Source organism: Camarhynchus parvulus, chromosome 17, assembly GCF_901933205.1.
Source record: "Camarhynchus parvulus chromosome 17, STF_HiC, whole genome shotgun sequence".
Lineage (NCBI taxonomy): Eukaryota > Metazoa > Chordata > Aves > Passeriformes > Thraupidae > Camarhynchus > Camarhynchus parvulus.
In genome coordinates, this window is record NC_044587.1 from 11,331,200 (window position 1) to 11,355,574 (window position 24,375).

The 24,375-nt window shown below is 41.9% G+C and overlaps 1 protein-coding gene across 1 annotated transcript; it reads left to right on the forward strand.

Annotated features, from left to right (window-relative positions):
• Nucleotides 1-4,137: 4,137 nt before the first annotated feature.
• On the forward strand, nucleotides 4,138-23,907 carry MAN1B1 (mannosidase alpha class 1B member 1). Its single transcript, XM_030961236.1, has 13 exons — nucleotides 4,138-4,332; nucleotides 6,554-6,662; nucleotides 7,741-7,877; nucleotides 8,850-9,010; nucleotides 11,012-11,121; nucleotides 12,425-12,610; nucleotides 14,621-14,769; nucleotides 15,365-15,553; nucleotides 16,391-16,581; nucleotides 18,157-18,277; nucleotides 19,927-20,124; nucleotides 20,420-20,551; nucleotides 21,328-23,907. Exons 1-13 carry the CDS (start codon nucleotides 4,201-4,203, stop codon nucleotides 21,529-21,531), a joined length of 2,019 nt encoding a protein of 672 aa, XP_030817096.1. The 5' UTR covers nucleotides 4,138-4,200; the 3' UTR covers nucleotides 21,532-23,907.
• The last annotated feature ends 468 nt before the right edge of the window (nucleotides 23,908-24,375 follow it).

The following is a 24,375-nucleotide window of genomic DNA, read 5'->3' on the forward strand; positions in this document are numbered from 1 at the left end:
AGTCAGTCCAGGAAATTCCTAGAATGTATGGAGGACAACTTTTTGTTGCAGCTGGTGGGTGAACCTACCAGGGAAGGGACTATGTTAGATCTGCTGTTTGCAAATAGAGATGGGCTGGTGGGAGATGTGGTGGTTGGAGGTCGCTTGGGGCAGAGTGATCATGAAATAATAGAGTTCTCAATATTTGGTGAAGTCAGGAGGAGCACCAGTAAGACCCTTGCATTAGACTTCCAGAGGGCTGACTTTGGCCTGTTTAGGAGACTTATTCAGAGAGTCCCTTGGGAAGCAGCTCTTAAAAACAAAGGAGTTCAGGAAAGCTGGGCATGCCTCAAAACAGAGATCTTGAGGGCACAGGAACAGACTGTCCCTGTGTGCCGGAAGATCAGCCAACGGGGTAAACGTCCAGCCTGGCTGGGCAAGGAGGTTTTGGAGGAACTTAGGAATAAAAAGAGGATGTATCAGCATTGGAAGGAGGGTCAGGTCTCTAAGGAAGTATTCAAGAAGGCTGCTAGAGTATGCAGAAAAAAAATTAGGGAGGCCAAAGCTCAGTTTGAATTTAGAATGGCGACTTCTGTAAAGGAAAATAAAAAATGTTTTTACAAATACATTAATGCTAGAAGGAAGGGTAAGACCAGCCTTTGTTCTTTATTGGACAAGGGAGGGAACCTAGTATCTGGAGACGAGGAGAAGGCAGAAGTGCTTAATGCCTACTTTGCCTCAGTTTTTAGTGAGAAGATGACGTGCCCTCAAGACACCTGCCCGCCTGGGCTGGTCGATGGTGTCAGGGAGCAGAACGGTCCCCTCATTATCCAAGAGGAGGCAGTCAAAGAACTACTGAAATGCTTGGATGTTCATAAATCTATGGGACCAGACGAGATCCACCCCAGGGTAATGAGAGAGCTGGCAAATGAGCTTGCAAAGCCACTCTCCATCATTTACCAACAGTCCTGGTTCACTGGTGAGGTTCCGGATGACTGGAAACTGGCCAATGTGATACCCATTCACAAAAAGGGTGCAAAGGAAGATCCTGGTAATTATAGACCAGTCAGCCTGACCTCAGTACCTGGCAAAATAATGGAACAGTTTATATTAAGTGCCATCACAAAGAATTTACAGGATGGCCAGGGTATCAGACCCAGTCAGCATGGATTTAGGAGAGGTAGGTCATGTTTAACCAACTTGGTCACCTTTTATGACCAGGTAACCCACCTAGTGGATGCAGGAAAGGCTGTAGATGTTGTTTATTTGGATTTCAGCAAGGCCTTTGACACTGTCTCCCACAGCATACTCCTAGACAAGCTGGCAGCCCGTGGCTTGGACAGGAGCACTCTTTGCTGGATTAGGAACTGGCTGCATGGCCGGGCCCAGAGAGTGGTGGTGAATGGTGCTGCATCCAGCTGGCGACCAGTCACCAGTGGTGTCTCTCAGGGTTCTGTGCTGGGGCCAGTTCTGTTTAACATTTTTATCGATGACATGGATGAGGGTTTAGAGTCTTTCATTAGCAAATTTGCAGATGACACTAAGCTGGGAGCATGTGTTGATCTATTAGGGGGACAGAGGGCTTTGCAGAGGGACTTGGAACAGTTGGATGGATGGGCAGAATCTAATGGGATGAAGTTCAATAAGTCCAAGTGCCGAGTCCTGCACTTTGGCCACAATAACCCCCTGCAACGTTATAGGCTGGGGACGGTGTGGCTGGACAGTGCTCAGGTGGAAAGGGACCTGGGGGTGCTGGTTGACAGTCGGCTGAACATGAGCCAGCAGTGTGCCCAGGTGGCCAAGAAGGCCAATGGCATCCTGGCCAGAATCAGGAATGGTGTGGCCAGCAGGAGCAGGGAGGTCATTCTTCCCCTGTACTCGGCACTGGTGAGGCCACACCTTGAGTATTGTGTCCAATTCTGGGCCCCTCAGTTTAGGAAGGACGTTGGGATGCTTGAGCGTGTCCAAAGAAGAGCAACGAGGCTAGTGAGGGGCTTGAACACAAGCCGTGTGAAGAACGACTAAGGGAGCTGGGGTTGTTCAGCCTGGAGAAAAGGAGACTCAGAGGTGACCTTATCACTCTCTTCAACTTCCTGAAGGGTGGCTGTGCTGAGCTGGGCATTGGTCTCTTTCTCCGGGCAACAAAAGACAGGACAAGAGACACAGTCTCAAACTGCGCCAAGGGAGATACAGACTAGAATTAAGGAGGAAGTTTTTCACAGAAAGAGTGGTCAAATACTGGAATCATCTACCCAGGGAGGTGGTGGAGTCACCATCCCTCGATGTGTTTAAAAAAAGACTGGATCTGGCACTTGGTGCCATGATCTAGTTGAGGTGTTAGAAGATGGGTTGGACTCGATGATCTTAAAGGTCTCTTCCAACCTAGAAAGTCTGTGATTCTGTGATGTGGGATCTATTTTTTAATCAGAAAATAGAATATTGTGTTCCTGTCTTCAATGCTGTATATTTTTTCCAAGCCTTTCGTCTTAATTTATTGAGGGAAGGGAGTTTAATTGCAGGTGGTGGTTGTCTTATTTCAAGTAGATTTGAGTAATATGGTTCTGAGTCAGTCTCACAGCTGGTGTGTAAGTAATGAGCACTCGCTGCAATGCAACTTTAACTTTGCTTTCCAATGAGAGGCACTTCTTAAACACGGCTCTATTTATAGCACAATCAGTAGGGAAAGGCAGAAATATCTCACAAATGGCAGACTGCTGTTATTTGGGGCTTTAGGGCTGAACCCAGCAAATGTCAGAAGCAAATGTTCCTTTCTTACCTCTTTTCCCCCCGTTTCTCTCTTGACACCCATGTGCAAGCTGCTGGGGATTTAAATATGTTTTTAAATATGTTTACACAAATCAGTAGTTTCCTGTGATAGGAAAATTAATACTAAAAATGAATTCATGCTTTAGGCATCTTAAATTGTTCTTCTGCTTGTTTATGTGCTCTTCGTATCTACCAGGATTTTTGATTGATTTGTTCTCTTAATCCTTAAATGATCAGAAAACACCGAATTTTCTTGAAATCTACTGTGAGGTGGATTCCAAATGTAAAGGCTCAAATGATGGATGCTAACCTGCCACTTAGGCACGGCCGGAGGTGAATTCACTGCCAGCATTTAGAGCAGCAGTCTTAAAGCAGCTGCTTCAATGCTGCCCTCTTCCTCTTGGATTATGAACCTGCACTAGAAGTTATTATTTGCTATGCTATGGCTATGAATGTGTACATCACTAAACGATGCTCTTCCCTACTCCAGCTGAGTATGTCCCTCCTTCTCCGCAGGGAAATTTTTAATTGCAGAGGGAGTGACACAGGGCTGGGGGCCTGTGGAGGAGCAGCTGAAGGAAGGAATTGTGTGGGATGAGTGCTTCCTGCTGCATACCAAAATTCAGAACCAGGTCTTATGGAAGGGTCTATTTACACAACTAGTTAAGTTGCTTTTCACCCACTCACATGCTCTCACAGATTCCAGTTGTCTGCTCTCAAGCTCGTGTTCCTGCACTACCTGCTGGAAAACTGTTGTGTCTCAGTGTTTCCGTGGCAGGTGGTAATGCCATCAGACAGCATTTCCCGTCCTCTCGGAGGCAGCAGCACTTCGGGGTTTTCCCCCGGCCATGCTCACTCTGCACGTGGGCGGCTGCGCCTCACCACAGCGGCCCACTCCCCGTTCCATGGGGACTTGCAGGCCATTTACTGAGTTGATTTTCCTTATTATCTGCCACATGCATGTCTTCATTTACAGTTCTTCCATGCCAATGACTCTTTGACTGGTCTCTATGTTGTCTTTGCCTCACTGCCCACCCCGGCAGCTGCTGTCCTCGCTGGGCAGGGCGCGGTTCGGCGAGGTGCGCCGGGACAGCGAGAGGCAAGGGCAAAATCAAAGCAGCCCCGAGCACCCCTGCCCAGGCTTGAAGCCCGAACGCGTAAAGTAGGTGGGGGGCTCGGGCCTTACCCACGCCGAGGGCTGCGGCCTCGGGGCGGCTCGGCGAGTGGGCAGCGCAGGCTGAGACCTCCTCCTGCCCGCCCGCGGAGAGGGCCCGTCCCGACTGCGCTTCCTCAGGGCCGGTGCCTCCGCGGCGCCGCCGGACGCGCTGGGTCCCGCCTCGCCCGGTGCCATCGAGCGCGGACGCGCCGGCGCCAGATCGGCACCGGAAACGGTTGCCGGAAGCGGCCGGTCCATCCCGCGGGGCCATGGCGGCAGGCGGCCCCTGAGGCGCTGCCATGTATTCGGGTGCCGCCGCCGCGGGATCGCCGCGCCGGGACTTCATCTCCGTCACTCTCGGCCCGGAGGAGGCGGCCGGGGTCGGTGGCTATAACAACAGCAAGGCTTGGCGGCGGCGCTCCTGCTGGCGGGTGAGGGCCACGCGGGGAGCTGTGCGGTACCGGGGTATCCCCGGCCTGGGTGCGGGGGGCACCTGGTGATGGGGGAGGGCTGTTGGGCGGCCAGGAATATCCCTAGGCTTAGGTGCATCTGGAGTGTCATGGGGGACCTGGCGTTGTCCCCCAGTTCCGAGTCGGGCAGAGGCCATGGCTGTGGGCGCTGGGGCGGCCTCGCTCTGGGCTCTGCTTTCGGAGTGCTCGCGGGGCTGCTCTCCGCGGGGTAGGGGTATATAAGGCGCGGGCTGGCTGAAGTGTTTCCAGTCATGTCTTAATTTTCACGAATAAAGCTGGGATCGGGGGCATACGGTAAAATCCTGCCCTCTGCTCGTGCACATTTGAGGGGCAACGCCGAACTCTTTGGACAGGAATGAGGGGAGTAAGATTTGGTCTCTGTGCCTTTGTTCCCTGTGTTAAGGCTTGAGGGGAGGGTCCTGTCTTCTGCCCATGGAGATTAAAGGGAACAGTGTGAGAAAAGGGGTTCTCTGGCAGAGCTCTGGAAAGTGACTTTCTTGTCTGCTTGTGGGTAGAATGGGCAGATAGCTTCATGTGGGATGGGAGTCTTGGGCTGGAGAATCTTCTGTGGGAAAGAGTGAGTCAGAGGGCCAAGATAACCCTTGTTACAGATAGGAGATGATGTATAGTCACTCGCAGAGGCTTTACACGTCATCAGATGAAGTGTGTATGAAGAGCTTGTTTAGGCACACAGTCCCACAGTTCTCTTTTTATTACCAGCCAGAGAGATATGGGCCCGAGTCATCACCCTTCATTTTACACTTATTCTTTGTGAGCAAAAAACCTGTAAGATGGTGGTGAATGCCCTCACATGTTCTTGTGCCTTACTCCTACCCGTTGCAAGACACCACAATTAAAGCTTCTTTTCCCATCCTACCCTGATGAACCACAGAGCTGCTGGATTTCAAGCGTCTTTTTGCAATGGGAAGAGGGTCATAAAGTTTGCTAAGCAGGTAGAACTGAAGATGACACAGCAGGACCAGCATTTTGCAGTGTTTCCAGAGAAGGATGTACAGTATTCCTGTACAGTCAACAGTGCAGGTGGAAGACAGGAAATTGTGCTGTGGGACTCACTGTGTGAGCCCATTGGCAGTTCTGCACGGAGACATTCCCGGCCTCCGGTTGTTGCTAAGAGGATGAGGGCTGTGGGAGGTACTGTGTGGTTTGTGGCAAAGGTCCTTCCCAAGTGCAGCATTGGCAATGAAGTTCCTTCTGTATATCCAAACCAGAATTAGTGAATTTCAGGAGGACTGTTGGAAAAGTAATGGTGGCAGTTTAGCCCTTGATGTTTAACTCCAGCTTCTCTCTCTGTAAATTGAGGCTAATGTACCTTGGCCTCATACAGGTTAATGTAATTTGCTGTCAGTTTTTCAGCGATTGTTGCATAAAATCTAGTATTAACAATACATTTTTGCCCAGGACTAAACTTGAAAAGATTGTGGGTTTGTCCTGTTTGCTGTTGTGGTGTTCTACTCAATTTTCACATTGCTGCAAGTTGGTGCCTCTTTTTTTGTGGTGCAGAATTTGTTCTGTGTGACAGTTCCCATGCTTGTCAGAGCCAGGATACCTGACTTCTCTTTTACAGATTGACAGAATATTCTGAGTTGGAAGGGACCCACTCTTTAATCAAACAGCCCCTACAAGGATCAAACCCATGACCTGCCAGTGATTGGTGCTCACCTTATTTTGAGCTTTTCTTCTTTGCTGCAGTAACATTTTTTGTTTTCCTGCCGTTTTCTTCTATTTCTAATTTTGCATGTGCATTCTGCAGTCCCTTGCCAGCCAGGAGGAAAGAGGTTTTTGGCTGATTTCCCAGTTGATAGTTTAGCAGGTGCTCAGGTCAGCCAATGGAGGTTGTGATTGAAGTCAGCTGTAGTTGAAGCTTTCTGGGAGTCTTGGCATTTGGCAGCTTCTGAGGTTCTTGCAGCAGGTGGCTCTTATGTTTTGTTTTGGTTTTTTTTTTTTTTTTGTGAGCGTCTTGTGCCATCTGGTTGGATTTCTGTTTTCTCTGTTATCAAAGAGAATAAGCAATGGATATATGCAGCTGGAAACAGGGTAAAATTAAGCCTAGTCAATTTTGTCAGTTTTAATCTGAATGAACCAATAAGAGTTTATTTTTAACCAAATAGGTTCTTAATGTCATGCTAAGTATTCTTTCTTTCACTTCTTTTCTCTCCTAAAGAAATGGAAGCAGCTGTCCCGACTCCAGCGGAGTGTCATTCTCTTCCTGTTTGCGTTCTTGGCAGTGTGTGGAGTAATTTCGTACACAAGCATGGGGGAAACATGGAAAAGTATGTGTTCTGTACAGCTCACAATAAGAGATTAGGAGATGATTGTGGGTCTTTCCAGTTTTAATGTCCGTTGGTAATGACTGGGTGTATTCATTAAAATGCAGATCTGAGATGATTTCATGTGGTATTTGAATGATGCAGTGCTTACTCAAAAATATCTTTGGCATTCCAATTTCTTTCTTTATGTTGACTAGAGCAACGTTTTGTTTTAGTTGATGTCCTGGTTTCAGCCAGGATGGTTAATTTGTTGAAGTAGCTGGGAGGGAGTGTGGCTAAGGTCTGGATGTTATTCTGTACCCCCTCAGTCGTTGCTGGGCATGGGAGAGGGGAGAAAGGGGCTCCTTGTGCTGGGCAGAAGGAGCTCCTCCTGGAAGAGAAAACATAGCAGGGGCAGCCATCTTTATTCATGCCTTCATGTAAATAGTTTCTTTTTCCTATACCTTTTGTTATTAATATTGTTGTCCTTACTGTTTGTTTTCTTATTTCATTGCTGTTTCTCCAAAATTGTTCTTATCTCAACCTGTGATCTTTGCCTTCTGTGCCTCCAATTTTCAACTCATACACCCCAGAGGGAAGGTGAAGGGGGAGGGCAGAACAGAAAAGGGAAAGAGAATAGCAGTGTAGTTTTTGTGGTTTCAGGGAGCACTGAATTGGGAACTACCCTTCCTAAACTATGACAGTTGATTAAGATCTGAAGGTTTTGAATGTGTTTTTTTTTATTGTGTTTGTATGTAAATGCGGGTAGCTCAAACCTAATCAGTTTAGAAATTGTAAGCATTTGGATAATACTAATGCACATTACCTCTGATGTTATCTTATTAATTGTATTGAAAAACTGAAATAGTAGCAATTTTAAAAATCCCCATGTGCCTTTTAGCAGCTTCCTTTTATATAATAGGGAGAGGACTAATACCAAAATACGCTTTGTATCTAACAATTAGTGTGTGTTTATCAATGCTTTGTGAATGCAAACAGTTTTTGGAGGTGCATCTACTACTTGTATACAGCAAACTCTTACAAATTTCTAACTGCAGCCTTGACTGTTGATTCCTTGTGCTGAGTAGTTTTGTGTGTCTAGGTATAACAAACAAATCATTGGATGATCAGAGAACAGAACAAGAAATTCCTAGATTGAAGCTGGCAAATCCAGCTGTTCTACCAGCACCCCAGAAAGCAGATGCCAACCATGGAGACTACCCTGAGCTTTCACTGCAGGTAATGTGAGAAGAAATTAGTTTTCTAATGCCACAAAGAGTTTATGAAGGCAAATAGTGCTTGGTTCCAACAGTTGTTGTGGAGGAAGGAGTTAGAACTTGCAGTAAACGTGTGCTCTTGGTGGAATGCTGTCCTCTCAGGGAGGGTTTTGGTATTGTATTTCTTGGCTTTATCTTTTTTATTTACATGTTCTGTATGCTCTTTTTTACTCACTGCTCTGCCCAGGAGTGCCAGGACTTTATGTCACACTGACCTCTTACTTGAGGCTTCACTTGTGCTGTGTGAATCAGTCTCCACTCTTGTGCGAAGCGTGGAGTCATGGTTTATCTTGAGAGAGCTTGAGAAATAGCTTCAGAAAGAGCAGATGATAGGTTTTGAAGGGTTATGTTTGTGGGGAATGCAGTGGGAAAGGAACATCAACTGACTGTGTGAATTAGTGGAGCAAAGGAATACTGGTTACTGTGTTGTTTGTCATGAATTTATCTCACGAATTCAGGAATGTTCAGTTAATGAATACAAAATTTTGTGTGAAATCTTTTCTTCATCATGCAAAAGTGTACGTGTATTACTTTATAGTAATTCTTGGTTTTTACACTGGCATTGTGGAAACTTGTTTTTGCATTCTTTTGCTAATTCTCATAAATTTACTGTGCCTAGTAGAATGGAATCAAATGTCTTCACAATCCTTTGTCACTACCTTGTGTTAAATGAATACTTGGGAGCCGTAAAGGTAGTTTAGAAGTAATTTATCAGTGTAAACTTATGAATGGGATGATTTAACCAAAAGTTTAAAGCAAACAAACCCACAAGATCTTTAGCATAGGTTCCATTCAGGTCAGAATTTGCCTGCTGCAAAACAAACAAAATAAGATTTATCTGAATTTATGTTTAATACTGGAATGATATTGATTTATGGTTTGAAATTTTACCATCTCTGCAACTTAACAAGCACATTTTTTTTTCTATTCTCAGAAGCCACCGAAACCACCTCATGTTCGTCGTGGTCCTTCAAATCTTCAGATCAAGGCACCACGGAGAGACACAAGACTGAAGACCCGACATGATACCATGAGGGCTGTAGAAGAGCTGGTCGAAGCAGATAAAGTAGAGAAAACGGAGAAATCCATTATCAGGTAGAAACGTTTCAGGCAAGGTACACTGTCTCCTTCCCCCTTGCTTCTGCCAAGATCCGTTGAGTGTTGGAGTGAAAATTTCAAGGGCTTTTTGTATGTGTCCGAGGTTATTTTCTTTCTTTGTGTGGGTTTGTTCTCAGGCCTGGCCTGATAGCTGCTGATATTACTAGGCTGATAGATTTAATTTTGATGAATGTGCAGTTTCTCTGATTTTACTGTTTCCATCACACAGCTGCAGAGGGTTTGGAGCCCTGCGAGGCTGGCTGTATTTCTAATGCACTTAGACACTCTTAATGTTCAGCAAGATTCTCGGTGTCCAGAGGTTTCTGCTGTTCGTTGTAATAAATGTTAATCTAACAGTATCAATCTAACAGTACTGGTACAAGTGTTTTTGTCCTGGGGCAGGTTTGGAAAGTGATAGCATTGTCAGTGCTTCTTGTGGGTTGGTGCCACTAAAGAAATTGGGCCCAGGCCGACCAGGCAGAACCAATGGATGTGTGCATAGTTGTGTGAGTGTAACACGATGTACTTACTTCTTTCTTACAAGACATTTCATTCCTTGTACAGATCTAGAAGTATCTTTAACAGAAGGTCTGTGCTTCTATGGTTATGGAAGTGTTTTGATTTGGGAATAAGTGAAGGAAAGTAACGTGGATATAGAAAAGACTACCAAAAGTTCAGCAGAGGTTCTTCAGACTTGGAACATGAGGCTTGAGGGTTTTATGTGTTTTATGTTGTCTTTAGCACTGGCTCAGATGAGCAGATAATAGCATCAGAACTGTGCCTGGCTCAGCGTTTTGGCTGTCAGTATTGTCTGAAAATGTTTTATTGTTTTGTTTTGGCTTGTGCTGTAACTCACAGATTTAAACAGGGTGGTAATAAGCGAACTTACAAGAGCAATGAAAGCATAGTGAAGACTAGCTACAAATTTAAAGAATGAAAGTAAGAAATGAAATATGGCATTTATCTTAATCAGAAGATATGCTGACTGGAGACAGTCAGACTGTTAAAGTAAACAGTATAGACTTTAAAGATCCTGTAAGCCTGGTTCCCTTAGGAAGCATATAATGGGCTCAAAGGCACCATACCTATATATTAAATGGTATGGTTGAGATTGTTTGATCTTGATTTGAATTTGGCCTGACTTGAAGTCTGCTCTGAAAGACTTCTCCCTTAGGAGATTCTTCATGAAAACCTGTAAAAACTGATTTACACATCTGTGGTAGAAGAGAAGGCTTGTGATCCCTTGATAGCAGAGTTAGTACTTTGAGCATCTCATCCTTTGTACTTAATCATGAGTTTTGGTGATCATCGTTTATGTGTTACTGTTGCAGCATGGCAGGATGGTAGAAATGCTGCAACCTTCTTCGAAGTGTCTCTTTCAGAAGCTGCTCAGAGTAAGACCATGAGAAAAGGACAAAGGGCAGCAACCTGTAGGGGCAATGAGGGATGAATAGTTGGGGTGGGCAGTGTCAACTGGCTAATGAGGGAAGCAATCTAATGCAGATTGGCAATAGTGCTGCAGAGCACCATGGGCTGCATCCTCTCTATCAGCCTAGGTGGGCAAACTCTATGCTATATTCTTCCAAGACAAGGCCCTGGGGATTTCCCTCAGGGGGAGGGATTGAGAGGATTCAACATGGTACTATTTAGCATTAGTAGCTAGTGTGGTCATTTCAGAGCTGGTAGATAATAAATTGCTTGTAATACAACATTTTGAGGTGCTTATTTTAAGTAGTTTTTTATTAAATTCCATTGTCAAGATATTTAACGAAATTCCAAGAGCTGGTAACACACATTTCTTAATCAAGTAAAATTTCTCTGCAAAGAAAATTTCTTTGAACAGAAAACTTACTTAGTGGGCCACATAATAATTTTGAGCCTTGATACAAAATCTAACTTCTGTTTTATCAAAGTTTTGTGTGATAAAGGAAATACAGAGGTAAGTCCCATTCATTTGCATGATTTTCTGTGACCAAAATAAGTCCCTTGTATTTGCAGCTGGAGAGGAGCAGTGATAGAACCTGACCAAAGCACTGAACCTCCATCCAGTAAAATAACAGAACTAGAAAAACCTTCACCTGTGGAAGCTGAAGACCAGAAAGAACCAGGTAAATAGGCCAGCTAATGATACCTTTTTTTTGTTTGCTTTTATGGTTTCAGTTGTGCAGTTTCTCCCCATACGCATAATTTTATTTATTTATTTAGATTAAAGGAAACAAAAAGTATAGGAGAGATTGCTTACCTAGAACATCCTAGTTTTTCAGTGTTCTTATTTCACTATGCCAGCCTTCATGCTTCTTAGCCTTCAGAATTTGAAAATAAATTTTAGAGACAAATCTTTGAAATGTAGCCTCTGGGAAGAGGCAGGATAACCTAAAGAAGGAGGGTATGAAAGAGACAGCTTCCTTTTCAGCTGTGCCTTTCCTTTTGTTCTGCAAATACAGGGAAAGTGACTTCCTCCCTGAACTAAGTGGAACTATTTTTAAGGCTCACCAGAAAGCTACAGAAGTTGTTTTTCAAGTTGCTGCACTTGTGGAGCTAAGAACCTGTTCTTCCTTTTTCTGGGTTCAGAAGAGAAACCGGGAAGTGCTGGTGTGATGAACATATTTCAGTGTGATGTATTTGCACTTCTGCAAGCTTAATATTTATAGGGTTAGCTGTGCTGCTTGGTGTTTCCCACTCTAGAAGTCTTTGTTCATAATTTTTCAGAATTTCAGCTAATGGCTTGAAATTTTTCATGTTCAGTGTGTAACATAAGCTCCCCTTCATGGCAGATTGCAAGCAAAAACATCAGTACAACTATGGAAAAAGACTTGGTTTTGCCAAGATGGAAAATGTAAATTTTCTTTCTATTTTGATATTAAATAAGAAAGTTCAATAGAAATAATTTTGAAGAAGTGATTTTAAATTTAACAGACAGCAGTTGGTAAGAGAGGGAAGATGAAGAAAAGATGTTATGTGTTGAATTAGCTGAGGATTTTATTCTTAAGCATATGTATTCAGCACCTGGATTACCATGGATCTTAATCTGGTATTTCCTGACTTTCATCTTTTTGAGCTTTAGTGATACTCATCTGTAGCTGTGCATGTGATTATTTTAATGTTTTATTTGCAGAAGTGACAGTTTTGTTGCCAGGGAGAAATCTCTGCTTCCAGAGAGATTTCTCTCTTTCAGAGAGATTTCTCTCTTCCAGAGAATTTGACTGAATTGCTGACTGGAAACACTGACTGGCTATTCTGCAGAGGAAAGGCTGTTCTGAAACGAATAATGTGAGGGTGGTTTTTCCATTGCAGTGATCAGTTAGTTTGGAAGAAATTTTATTTTCGGTGGAATGCAGTAAAGTGGTGCGTAGTAGAGTTCCATCAGTGCCCTGTAGAAGTCCTGAGCAAGGTGCTGTTTCTCCTTTGCAGTGCCCATCAATGAGCGCCAGCTGGCTGTGATTGAAGCCTTCCGCCATGCCTGGAAAGGGTACAAGGATTTTGCCTGGGGCCATGATGAACTGAAGCCTTTGTCCAAGTCCTACAGCGAGTGGTTTGGACTTGGGCTTACCTTAATCGATGCCTTGGATACCATGTGGATTTTAGGCTTAAAAGAAGGTAATTTTTTGTCCTCTTCCAGTTTTTTCCCCTAAAATAATTCTTTCATTTATTTTCAGGTACTGCCTGTTCAGAGTTCTTTGAGGGGAATATTTATTACACTGGCCTATAAATTTAGCTTCCCTGTGAGGGTAAATACATACATACATATGTATGTGTACACAATGTATGTATCTGGTAGAATTTGAGGGATGTTTTAATAAACTTCCTGGTCTTTGTTTCTGTACTAAAACCTCTGTGCCATTATATAGCCACTGGAGGCTTTCTGCCCATCACTCTTGAGTAGTTTGTCTTGATGTTCCTTGCTTGTGTTTTACCACACCTAATACCAATATTTCATATATCGATTTAAGAAGGCTGTTTCTGTAAGGAATCCATGGGTGGAGAAAGGGAGTGCTCAGTACCTCTTTCCTGAATTGTTTTCTTGTCTGTATTTTTGAGAGTTATTCTGGAAATGGCCATGCTAGAAAACTTTCAAACAGATTTTAAAAATGAAGCCAAACATTTTGCAATTCTGTTGCAAAAAACTTAAATGCTTAATTAGTGTTTATGACCTTTTTTTTTTTGTTGTTGGTTGTTTGGGTTGGTTGGGATTTTTTTTTTTTTTTTTGGTGATGCAGAGGTTTTTTTAATGGTATTTAAATATTTCTGGAACTGTATCTGTTTAACCATGGTCAATAGCCACCTTTGTAAACTTTTATTAAACTTACAGATTTTTCAGTCATGATAGGAAGAACAGAGCTGCCAGTGAGGGTACAATAAATACTCAAAGTATTTCATGGTTCTGTCTCTTCTACCTTTGAAGTTTTTGTAAAATAATATGTTGTGTGTGTGCAGCTCTAAGCCTGCGCAGGCTGTCTTGAAGTTTAATCAAGTTGACAGTATGTTGCTCTTTTTTTTCCTAATTAATTTTGAACTGAGTAGAGTTTTTAAAATAAATTATTACTATTAGAGATGTGTTGAAAATGGTTTCTTGGTGAGGACTTCTGTTTTTTATCAGTTCTGCTGACTGCCTTAGAGAGCTCCTGGGGTTTCTTCTGAATAACAAGTGCTATGTAAATGCAAGTTCTGTTTGAGGCTGCTAGTCTTTCTTATCAGCTGATGAATGCAAAAGCTTCTGTGGCAGAGAACTCTGCCTTTGCTGTTGTACTTCTGACAACACTGACTGAAGAATTTTAGTAATTCTTCTCAATGTGCCCAATATCCTGTATTTGCCCAGCATCCAGGACTGGAGGGCACAGAGGCATCCATTTGCTCCAGAGTTTATCTTCTAAGTAATGCGTTCCATTTCTGGTAAACCGGTTGTTCTGCTTCTCACAAGCAGGAGTTTCCAGAAGCTGTGAGATCACTGAAATAGCTCAGCCTCCAATTGTGAGGGCTAAGTTGACTGACATGCACTGTGGAGACCCTGTGCCAAAGCAGTTACTGAGTGATGCTGCTGCTAAGCTGATTGATGAACCTAATATGGCTTTTCTTTTAACCTCTCTTTTGAATTAGTAATGTGACAAACAACCATTTTTGTTTCTAGAGAAAAAGATTGCACCATCTTGCAGGAAGCAGGCTCCTGAGGACATTGCTAGGCTAAAGCTATTAACTGAAAATGTTACCTGTTATCTCACTGCATAATGGGTTTGGTTGAAAAAGATTTAATTAAAAGTAGCAGGCTTTGTGGAAGTGTAACTAATTATCTGACAAGTCAAATGGATGGATCTGAACGATTTTAATTTTGGGACTATTTTAATAAAAAAATATTCTATTTTTTTAACTATTAAGGATTTTCTGTTTTGGTGGATATTTCTGTCTGTATGCTTCTGTGGTGTGTGCTGAATAAGAATTAAGCCAATGGTAACGAAACTTCTTCCCATGTGCTCTTCATTTTAATATTCCACCTAAAATATTCATCTCTGTAGACAAATACAAGTAACTGTCATGGATATATGGAGTACTCATGTCTTTAGTTATTAGAACATGCCAGAAGTTCTGAACTGAACTGCCTTTTACACTTTGCAGAGTTTGAAGAAGCAAGAAAATGGGTAGCAAATGATTTAGTCTTTGATAAAAATGTGGATGTGAACCTGTTTGAGAGCACTATCCGTATCCTGGGTGGCTTGCTGAGCACCTATCACCTCTCTGGAGATAGCCTTTTCCTGGAAAAAGCTGTGAGTGTCTGGCCTTACAAATGAAATTGTGTTATGTATTCCATATTGGACAAAGTTGAGGGAAGATTCCTCAGAAAGTTAAATGTTGCTGGTTTTTAACAGTTTCATAAAGTGGTGGGAAAGGCATTTACCGTTAAGCTTTGAAGCCTACACTTCTGCTCTCTGTACAACCTCAAAGCCTTGCTGTGTTTGTCACCTTTTCTTGTATGTCTGGTCTTCCGCTGATGAATGGCTGACCATCATGAAGTTCACGAAACAAAAGAAGAAATAAATGATTGGCAAAGGGTAATAGTTGTTTTTTGCTGCCCTTTCTGTGTGTCTTAACAGCATCAGCCGCTTCAGCAGATTAGCTAGATGAGCCCGTGACTGCATGATAGGGATTGCAGCCTCAGATGAGGCCTGCAGTGCTAAGGACAAGGTGGAAACTATGAATAAGTTAATGACTTCTAAAATTTCTTTAATTGCTTGCATCATATAAAACTAAGCTGCTGTTCTCTCTTTTTTCATCTGCTTTGTGAAGAAAATCCAATGGGATGTCCGTTTATATATATGTGTTTTTGGTTTGACTTGTTGTGACACCCTGTGCTTTCTTTAGAAAGACATTGGAAACAGGCTTATGCCAGCATTCAAGACGCCATCCAAGATACCTTATTCTGATGTCAACATTGGTCGGGGCACTGCACATCCCCCTCGCTGGACATCTGACAGCACTGTGGCAGAGGTGACCAGCATTCAGTTGGAGTTCAGGGAGCTCTCTCATCTGACTGGAGATGAGAAATTCCGGGTATGGAAGAATCAGTTGATATCGCTCGCTTTGTCCATTTCTCTGCAGCTCTACCACTGACTCTCCATCAGTACTCACAGTCTCAGGAGTCTATAAGTTATGATAAATAAGTTGTGAAACTCTAAACAAGGGAAGAAAAAGAAACAAAATATTCCGTTATTTTATTGAATACCAGAAATAGTAGTGGAGATGAGTAATTGTTTTTCTTCCTCAGAAACAGCTTTTAAGTAGAAAAATAAAAATATCTGAGTGTGGTTTCTTGATACTGTTTTCTATGTGCAGAGAACAAAACTGAAATGTTACCCATCCAAGGAACTAAAATGTCATTCGGTAGTTAAGAGTCTGAGAGCAGGTCACCATATAGGGAAAAGTTAGTTGAGATAAAAACAATTTCAGAGAAAATAATATTTTCCATTTTTCTTTTTGTTTGATGTTATTATTTTGATATTTTGTATCCACAGCTCAGTGTTGAAGAATGCAGTAATTTAAAGAACCTTACTATTGCTAAATAGATTCGTGTAGTTGATTTTTTTGCTGGACTTCTACTTTGCAAGTCTGAGTAAATGAGTGCTGTAGTACTGGCTTTTGAGTGGGCTTGCCTTCAAGGAAAGGAAACAGTTATAATTGCTTCACAGTACTTGAACATAACCAGAACATCTTATTTTGAGAGTCCAAAAGTCTGAAATCTTGAATTTAATATATTGCTCTAGCTGAACTTGATGTCCCTGATGCTAATTTGGGGAAGCAAAGTTACAGGTTTGTTACTGGACTGTAGTGACTAGACACAGTTCTGTACCTCATTTATACCTATAATTTATGTTTTCCATTTTCTTACAGAAAGCTGTAGATGAGGTGATGAAGCATGTTCACATCCTCTCAGGGAAAAACGATGGCCTTGTGCCTATGTTCATCAACACCAACAGCGGGCAGTTCACCCACCTGGGGGTCTACACTCTGGGAGCCAGAGCTGACAGCTACTATGAGTATCTGCTTAAGCAGTGGATTCAGGGTGGAAAGAAAGAAAATGAGTAAGTTCTTTACACTTCTCATGTTGGTGTGATAATCAGGTGAGCTGTAAAACCCTCTGTTGTAGTTTGCTGCTTAAAGAAAAACAATGCATGTGCTCAAGAGTCAGCTGAACTTAGTACTGTTTTTAAAAGCAAGCTAAGAAGAGAGACGCATGGTAACATGATGAAAGAACACAAGGAGAGTTAGCCTTAGTCTTAAAACTCCCTCTCCACAAAAGCCTTTTCTTCCTCAAATGTGAGGAGTGTCACAGAAAGCAGATGAGAATAATAATGACACTTCTGAAATACTGTGGGCATCTCCTTTTGACAGTGATGTCTGTGTTTGCTCTGGGTTTGTTAGTGAAAGGTGAAGGGAGACAGGAGTTTGATGTTTGTCTTATCTTCTCTTTAATTCCAGAATCCCAGACTGGTTGGGGTTGGAAGGGATCTTAAAGCTCATCCTGTGCCACCTCTGCTATGGGCAGGGACGCCTTCCACTAGACCAGGTTGCTTCAAGCCCCATCCAACCTGGCCTGGGACACTTCCAGGGATAGTGCAGCCACAGTTCCTCTGGGCAAACTGTGCCAGGGCCTCCCCACCCTCACAGGGAAGAATTTCTTCCTAATATTCAGTATCAGTCTCCTTACTTTCAGTTTAAAGACCCTTGCTCTATCACTGCATGCCCTTGTAAAAAGTCCCTCTTCAAGTCTCATATGTTTCTTTTATCTGTACTGCATTAGTGGAAGAGTGTTTACAAGGAGGAGTTAAAGAGCTTGGAAAAGAAGCTTTCCTTCAAGACAAGTCTGCATATAAGCTAATTCTGTTAGACTGTTAGACTCCTTGTTAATTTCAAGGAGTTTAATGCAGACAGAGCAAAAATGTGCCTCTTGGAGGCTTTTCTGTGTGTCAGAGCAGATGCCCTTCTGCAAACAAAGCTTTCATCAACAGCTCTTTCTGAGGCTTACTTTACTGTAAATGGAGAACCGGTGTCTTTGGGACCACAATGGCATTTTGTGAGCCGCACAATCAACAAGTTTTTTCCATATTGAAAGTACATGAAAGCAAGGAAAAATGAAATTAAATACTGTGAAACAGTGTTTCACAGTGAGACAGGTCAATTGGAAAAGATTGCTTAAACTCTTTGAATCTCCATCTTTGGATGGGGGTACTGAAAAATTGCTTGGATAACCTGATGAAATTGAATCTGCCTCGGAGCAGAGGGTTGAAATAGAGACCTCCAAGAGGTCCTTCCCAGCCTAGATTTTCTGTGATTTCAATAACTCTGCTTCCAAGGATTTTTGAAATAAAATTTGGTTATTGCCTAGAAACAGTTGAAGGTGTTTTCTTTAATATTTGAATAAGTATTAAAGTGTTATTTACTTTTCAAGTAAACCCAGTATTGCTACATGGTAGTGACAACTGATTAATGTCGTGTTAATGGTTACTGAGGGAGTTTTTTGAGTTTTCATGTTTAGTTAAATATTACTCTGTAGACTGAAGTAACAGTTGTCTAAAAGATTGTGCTGAACATCAGCTATGACCAAATATGTTCTAATTGTGTGCATGTGAGCCAATTGGGGATGATTTTTTTCACAGGCTGTTGGAAGACTATATGAGAGCCATAGAAGGAGTGAAAAAGCATCTTCTTCAGAGATCAGAACCCAAGAAGCTTACTTTTGTAGGAGAGCTTGCGCATGGCCATTTCAGTGCCAAGATGGTAAGAAATACAACTGCAAAAGAAAACAGAAAAACCATTACAAAATTTAAATAAAACCCAACACAGAGGCAAATGCAAAGCTTTTCCTTCTCAAAAAACAAAACCAAACCCCAACAAAAACAAACAAATGAAAAAAACCCCAAAACACAAGATGATATATACATACACATCTGTCCAGTGTGATGACAGTAATGAGTAACTGCCTTGTAGATACTAACTACAAATGCAAACTGAGGGCCTTCTCTGAGTCACTCTAGTAAACCCATTTTGTTCATTCAAGACTGAACATTTTGATGCTGGAATTAAAATTTCTTTCTTTTTTTTTCCTGTTTTAGTCATAAAATTCCAGTGTCCTAAATTGTTGCGATAATACCTATTTTATGTATTACTAGTTTTCAATAATTCAAGAATAAATGTAGACACTTGCACACCCGTGTTTTCAGATTTGCCTTCAAAAGAAGCATGTCATCTAATACTGTATTACGGGGTTTAAAAAGAAATTAATAATTTTGGAGGTTTTTGTCCATTCATGGCATCTTTATTTTCCTACCTGAAAGATTCTTGGGTATAACAGTATGCTGTTTGCTGTAGGGAAAATTGATTGATCTTAACCCTCTGTTGTCAATTTGTGTATTTTAAGATCTTTCAGTTAAAAATCCCATGCAGTGCAGGTATTGTATATGTGCACAGCTTGTCTGAAAGATGAGTGATGTATTATTAATGTATGTATAGCCTTTCCTGATGTAGTATTTTTAAGATCTTCAGTTCTGGTTTTCAGCATGTGCTTCTTGGATCTGAATTTCCCAAAAGCTCTCCAAAAAACCTGCTGTGAGGAAGACCAGAGTCTGGGTTTTGGGTGGAGAGGGCTGCCCCATTCCAAGACAGGACAGAGTTGAATTGAGAGAGATAGATTTGGCTTTGGTGTCTGTACATGTCAGAACACTTCCTTCTGTTTCAGGGAGTCAGAATTTTCGTTTTAATCCATTATTACTGGGTGAAAGGCTGGACAGGTCTCTTACCCTGTCCAGCTGGAACAGTGGGGGATGTTTGGCTCCTGTGTCTATGCTGACCTTTACAACCCTCCTCTTTCTTTAAGGGCTGGACAAAGCTTTTGAAGGTCCATACAGGGACATCAGAGTGGTTTTACTATGTTTTTGAGTGATGAGACCTGAGCTTTGATTCTGAATGTTGAAAATCATTTGAGATTCCATATGTGACATTAATCTGCGGTGCTTATTTTCTTACATCAATGGTAGGTTAGCTCCTAAGCTACCATTAGGTTAGAATAAGGACACCAAGCCTTTAGGTGGTTCTGTTGATGCCCTGCATGAGCTGATATGAAATGTATGCTTCTGGTAAACCAAAAGACACTCTCCTTCCCCTCAACATGACCTGAGACCTTTTTTCCAGAAACTTGTCATAAAAACACTTTCTTGTACATTTTTGAAATTAACGATTTCTGTAATAATGCTGCCTGCCTCATGTTACATTACACGAGATTGTTAAAAAGTTATCCTCAAGTTGTTGGCACCAGAAATGTGTTTTGAAGAATAAAAAATTAGAAAGAAAAAAATTAAAAAGACAGTGCCCCCTTACTTCCCCTGCTGTTTGATGTGTAACTTCTCAGTAAGAGTTATCTTGTCTTGCAGGATCACTTGGTTTGCTTCTTGCCTGGTACTTTAGCACTGGGAGCTCACAATGGACTGGCTGCTGATCATATGAAATTGGCTGAAACTCTTATAGAAACCTGCTACCAGATGTATGCTCAAGTAGAGACAGGCCTGAGCCCAGAGATTGTACACTTCAACCTCCATGCACAGAAGGGCCACAAGGATGTAGAAATCAAGGTGAGCAGATAGCTGGCCTGAACTCCAGGTTTCTCTGTAGCTCTGTTCTGCTGTTGAACTCCTGGCCAGATACTAGTGATGGCGTTTGTTGTGGAGCAGCTAATTCTTTCTCTGCCTTGCCTTCTAGCTGTACCCTAGGCTTTGGTTTTAGTTACCCTAGCAGTATATTTAGAAGCTGATTTATGCATAGCAAACTCTTGGGAGCAGATGGAGATGTGAATAATTATTTTTCTCCCTGCATGCATCATTGAGGAAATTCCCTGTCTAATACTCTTGCCTTTTTTTCCTCTCGCAGCCTGCAGACAGGCACAATTTATTGCGACCAGAAACTGTGGAAAGCCTTTTTTATATGTACAGATTCACTGGTGATAAGAAATACCAAGACTGGGGCTGGGAAATCTTGCAGAATTTCAATAGATACACCAGGGTAAGGCCAGTTTATAATAACCTTGTTCTGTCAGGACTGTATTTGCTCACTTGCTTTCTAACAACAGCTTTGAAAACATACTATGTTTCAAGGATTCATCAGATAACTGTGGGGGAATTTGTAGGTATATACAGAAAAATTGTTTTCTTACAGATGGAGATACTCTCCATAGTCTATATAATGAAAGAAGTTGTATTGATGAAAAAGTGAAATGCAGAAGCTGTAGGCAAGACTACCAAAGTGTTAGAATCTGTAGTTTCTAGACTTTGGAAGCTGAGAAGGGCATGGCTGGATTGAAAGAACTCTTCAATTAAAGTTGCCAAAGAAAAAAGAAATAGCACAAAATGGCATTAATGGCATTAACAGTATTTGTGTTCATTCTGACTACAGTGCTCGTGGAGATGTCACTGATATGCTTTGAAAGTGTGGCACCAAATATGAATGGTCTGTTCTTGGGTCAGTTCTAATGTAGAAATCGCTGGTTCCTTTCTGTATATTTGTCCAGAAACTTCAAAGGGATGTTCTTTGTGATACCCCTCTACCCTGAGCACAAATGGATATTTTGCTTCATTTATTGTTGTGGTTTCTTTTAAAATGCAATGAGATTTTTTTTTCATTACTGAAACTTTATACATAAATGAAAATCAAGTATGAAATGAAAAGCATGAAAACATGATCTGTTCATAGCACTTATCTTCTCCAAGTGCATCTGGATGTTAGGAAGTAAAAAATTATTTTAGGTTATGCAAAGATAATTTTTTTTTTTTTTTGCACAGGTTCCTACGGGTGGTTATACTTCTATTAACAATGTTCAGAATCCCAGTAATCCAGAGCCACGGGATAAAATGGAGAGCTTCTTCCTTGGGGAAACACTCAAATACATGTTTCTGCTATTCTCAGATGACATAGACTTAATCAACCTTGACAAATACGTCTTTAACACAGAGGCTCATCCACTCCCTATCTGGGTACCAGCATAGACTCTACATCAGTGGATCTTCCAGTGGTGGCATTATCTTCAAGTCACTTTACTTTTCAGGGTTTGAGGAGAGATGCTATAATGCACCTTTTTTGACTTCAAACAACAGACAAGCTTGGGAAAAGCATCTCTGGTTTGAAGAAATCACATCAGTCTTAAGTCTAATCTCTAGTTCTGGGATGGGCAAAGCTGTGCCATATGAAGCTGATTTCCCTGGTGCTGAGGTTCAGAAGGTAATTGTAGTGTGGACCATGACATTCTTGGGGCTCTGAAGGCCCACTTAACTCATGACTCACTTATGTCAGTGTTCCTAAATGCTCATTAAATGCTGAGAATGCAGCGAATTGGCTTAGGGCACAGTGTTGTTCCTGGAGAGCAGGAATAAGCCTCCAGTTTTCTGGTTTATTCTGGATTCACTGAAACACTGGATTACAGAGCCATTCCTTTGTCAGACTGTGACAGTGGTTCAGGTGCAAAGTGGAATAAACAAAGAGCTGTAGTACTGTCCCAGGGAGAAGCTGTCAGTATTGCTGCTGGTACTCTGATCTCATTCCAAACTCCCGAGATATGCTGCATCATGTTAGGAGAAGAAAGAGGCAGCAGAGCATCTGTTGTATAGTGTTTTAGTTTTGTAGAGCACTTGGAACAGTATTCAAGTTGTGGCTGAAATGAATGGTGAAAGAGAATTTGCTGCTGGTTTAGCTCAAAGTGGTATATAATTTTGTAGAAGTATTGAGTTTTTTAACTTCCCTGCAGGAAAGCAGGAGATAATGTGAAATGCAAGTGAAGCTACACATGCATTTTATATCTTACTTGCATCAGTTAGACTCAGGTATTCTGACTGAAAGCTGCTTTCAGCTTTTCAGAGGTTGGGCACTGCGAAAGCTTGTGAGCATATTAAGTATCAGCTTCCTTGTGTCCCTTCCTGTTCAGATATCACATAATGGTTTTTGTTGACTCAAAACAAGCCTACAGCTATACAGAAAAGTTCTTGTTATTCATAATATCTTGCACCATCGAGAAATTGTCAGTTATTTTTTTCCTTAGGAGTACAGTGGGTATTTTCAGCAGTAGTGTTAAAAGCAGACAGTCTACAGCAGTTCTAGGCACCAGTAGAATTGGAGAAATTAATTTCAGTTACTTGAAGACAAAGTAAACCCAGGTTTTTAAAGAATCTTACAGGACCCCTGGGATCTTTCATTTTTATATGTGCACATGTACAGATTTTAAGCCATGAATTTGGAAATGAGCTTTCTAGAGTGCTTTTCCTTTTGGATTTGGACTTGGACAGTCCTGTATTCATGGATAAGATCTCAGAAATGTGAGTGTTCATATTTCCAGTTGGTCTCACTAAAAGTCTCTTTCCCCCATGGCAGGGGTGTCATGGGCAGGGCCAGGAGCTGCAATCCCCACTAAATCCAGAGGTCACTGGCTGTTAATGGAGCTGACTGAATTTGACTCTAATGGTTCATTTTCCAGTGGCTGAGGGAGGTATTTTATAGTATCTGTAATCTTTGATTTGTAAAGTAAGATGCATCTTTGTTTTATGCTGATCCATTCTGTTTGCTGGAGTTACAAGTTACTCTTGGGACCACTATTTAAGTGTTTATATAATATTTATCATTCCATGTACTAATGGAAATGGAGAAATTTTAGGAATTATTTAAATGCACATTCTTCTGTCATCAGAGGGACCCTGTCCTGGGATTGACAGGACATAACTAGTCAGTGCAGAATGTTAATGTTCCTCCCATTCACATGCCAGCAGTAACTCTGAGAACAAGCTTCTCACTTACAAGTGCAGTGGAATCCAGTCACTATGGCCTTTGGCTACACAACCGATGTGCTGCCAAGGCTTCTGTTTTCTTTGGCACAACAATAAATGATAGTGCAGTGGAAATGTGGAAGGAAGCACCTTCAGTTTTTTTGTTCATGAAGCCAGTTTGTGCTGCTGAAGAGCTGAGTTTGGGCTAAAAGCTAAAGGCTTAAAATTGGAGACTAAATGAAAAAAAAAAATCAGCGACACTACCCAGGTGCTGCTGACCTGTGTTGCTTTGGCCTTGTGCCTTTGAACAAAGTGAATTTTGATCCTTTAATTATGACTGTGCTGTGGATTGTAAAACTTCCACGGTTTGGTGTTTCACCGGAGAGCTGCCTGACTGAAGCAAGAGAGATTTCTTAGAAAATGGAATACATATAAATGCTTACCAAAAATCTTCTGGTTTTGAAGTTGTACACAAGTCTTAATGCAGTCGATTCTACAAATGGGACTATGGGAGTCTGTGTGATACTTTTTTTGCTTTATGATTGGCTTGAGAGTAGTAATTAATTTCCTGATGAGTTGAAGGAGAGAAGAATAAACTGTCGCTTCCCCAAACAAGTCTCGTCTTTTAGCTGAGCCTGCTGGTCCAGCTGATTTCTATCTAGTTCCTCTTGTGACATGCATTCTCCTCAAAATGTGGCTTTGCTGTCCTCAGCCTTTAAACCTGAGATTCAGGTTGTTAGCTCTCACTCCCTTTGAGAACAAATGCTTGTTTCAGACCCCTATGTCACGTGTGAAATGGCACAAACAAAATAATCTCAACAAAGCTCATCTATTCTTCCTGTTCTTCTGCAGAGGTCATTTTAATTGCTTGTCTATTTTTATTTCCTTAGCAAACTGTTGGGTCAGATCAGTCTCTGAGCTCCACAGCCTATTTCTGTTCCATAGTGTGCTCCTCCAGCACAACTCAAACTCAATTTGTGGTTCCTTGTTCCAAAGCTTGAACTGCTGTGTCTGTAATCCATTTTGGTGTTTCTACATACTGGGACACTTTTGGCTTAAGTGGAGTGTTGTGAGAAGGCT